General features: G+C 48.4%; 1 protein-coding gene across 1 annotated transcript in view; it reads right to left on the reverse strand.

Annotated features, from left to right (window-relative positions):
• The window catches only part of dip2bb (disco-interacting protein 2 homolog Bb), a 40,537-nt gene that overhangs the window by 11,731 nt on the left and 26,306 nt on the right, over positions 1-2,500 (reverse strand). Inside the window, exon 27 of the mRNA XM_062544904.1 lies at positions 2,366-2,487. Coding sequence (XP_062400888.1) covers positions 2,366-2,487 — 122 coding nt within the window. The remainder of the gene's footprint in view (positions 1-2,365; positions 2,488-2,500) is intronic.

Below are 2,500 nucleotides of genomic sequence, written 5' to 3' on the forward strand. Positions count from 1 at the left end.
ACCTGACAAGCAGAAACAGGAGTCCTAACACACCAACACCACACTCCAATGGAGCAGAAACAGGAGTCCTCACACACCAACACCACACACCTGACAAGCAGAAACAGGAGTCCTAACACACCAACACCACACTCCAATGGAGCAGAAACAGGAGTCCTCACACACCAACATCACACTCCTGACAAGCAGAAACAGGAGTCCTCACACACCAACATCACACTCCTGACAAGCAGAAACAGGAGTCCTCACACACCAACACCACACTCCAATGGAGCAGAAACAGGAGTCCTCACACACCAACATCACACTCCTGACAAGCAGAAACAGGAGTCCTAACACACCAACATCACACTCCTGACAAGCAGAAACAGGAGTCCTAACACACCAACACCACACTCCTGACAAGCAGAAACAGGAGTCCTAACACACCAACACCACACACCTGACAAGCAGAAACAGGAGTCCTAACACACCAACACCACACTCCTGACAAGCAGAAACAGGAGTCCTAACACACCAACACCACACTCCAATGGAGCAGAAACAGGAGTCCTCACACACCAACATCACACTCCTGACAAGCAGAAACAGGAGTCCTAACACACCAACATCACACTCCTGACAAGCAGAAACAGGAGTCCTCACACACCAACACCACACTCCTGACAAGCAGAAACAGGAGTCCTAACACACCAACACCACACTCCAATGGAGCAGAAACAGGAGTCCTAACACACCAACATCACACTCCTGACAAGCAGAAACAGGAGTCCTAACACACCAACATCACACTCCTGACAAGCAGAAACAGGAGTCCTCACACACCAACAGCACACTCCTGACAAGCAGAAACAGGAGTCCTCACACACCAACACCACACTCCAATGGAGCAGAAACAGGAGTCCTCACACACCAACACCACACTCCTGACAAGCAGAAACAGGAGTCCTCACACACCAACAGCACACTCCTGACAAGCAGAAACAGGAGTCCTCACACACCAACACCACACTCCAATGGAGCAGAAACAGGAGTCTAACACACCAACACCACACACCAGCGGAGCAGAAAGAAAGTCCTAACACACCAACACCACACTCCTGAGAAGCACAAACGTCCTAACACACCAACACCACACGCCAGCGGAGTTGAGCAGAAACAGGAGTCCTAACACACCAACACCACACTCCAGCGGAGCAGAAGTCCTAACACACCAACACCACACTCCTGACAAGCACAAACGTCCTAACACACCAACACCACACTCCTGACAAGCAGAAACAGGAGTCCTAACACACCAACACCACACTCCAGCGGAGCAGAAGTCCTAACACACCAACACCACACTCCTGAGAAGCACAAACGTCCTAACACACCAACACCACACTCCTGACAAGCAAAAAAGTCCTAACACACCAACAGCACACTCCTGAGAAGCACAAACGTCCTAACACACCAACATCACACTCCTGACAAGCAGAAACAGGAGTCCTAACACACCAACAGCCAGTGTTGTAGTCAAGTCACTATGAATCGAGTCCGAGTCCAGGTTCGAGTCTCCAGTGTTCAAGTCCGAGTCAAGTCCAAGTCATTGAAAAAAAAATCAGAGTCAAGTCCGAGTCGAGTCCACTACTCATCCGAGTCAAGTCCGAGTCGAGTCACTATTGATTCAAGTCGAGTCCTTATTGGTCAAGTCGAGACCGAGTTATGGCTGAGAGTTGTCTAAAAGCGTATTGGTATTGCGCAACCACTGTACACTAAATGGAATCGTAATACCTTGGGTCATTTCAGACAAACAGGCAAACAGACAAACAAACCCCGATGCTAATGTCACCTCCTTGGCAGAGGTGATATTTATTTGCGCACAGCAATGTCTTAGGACAGAGTATGTGACTGCTAATGGCATATTACAATTATAGCCTAATGACATAAAAAAAAGTTGAGTCTTTGTCTCAATTTCCGAGTCCGGATAGTCTAAATGTACGAGTCCGAGTCCAAGTTCGAGTCATTCAGTGCTCGAGTCCAAGTCAAGTCACGAGTCTCTAAATTTAGCTAAAGACTCGGACTCGAGTCCGAGTCCTGGACTCGAGTACTACAACACTGCCAACAGCACACTCCTGAGAAGCAGAAAAGTCCTAAAACACCAACACCACACTCCAATGGAGCAGAAAAAAAGTCCTAAAACACCAACACCACACTCCTGAGAAGCAGACTAAGACTAAGACTATTGTTCACACACTTCTAGTCTGACAGTAAGACATGGTCTCTTAAAACATCATTTTTGAAGTTTTTCTTTTTTATGTGTTCTTTCTTTTGCTAGTTTTCCATAACTGCTGGTATATGGTGCCCCCTGTGGGCGACTCACGTCTGTGATGAGCTTGACGGTGGGGAGTGTTGCCGGAAGGTTCTGAGGATGCGGCGGCCTCACGGTTACAGGGACACAGCCAGCATACAGGCATCCATAGAAAGCAGCAATCAGGTCGATACCTGCACACGCACA

The sequence above is a fragment of the Sardina pilchardus genome, chromosome 9 (genome assembly GCF_963854185.1).
Source record: "Sardina pilchardus chromosome 9, fSarPil1.1, whole genome shotgun sequence".
NCBI classification, from domain to species: domain Eukaryota; kingdom Metazoa; phylum Chordata; class Actinopteri; order Clupeiformes; family Clupeidae; genus Sardina; species Sardina pilchardus.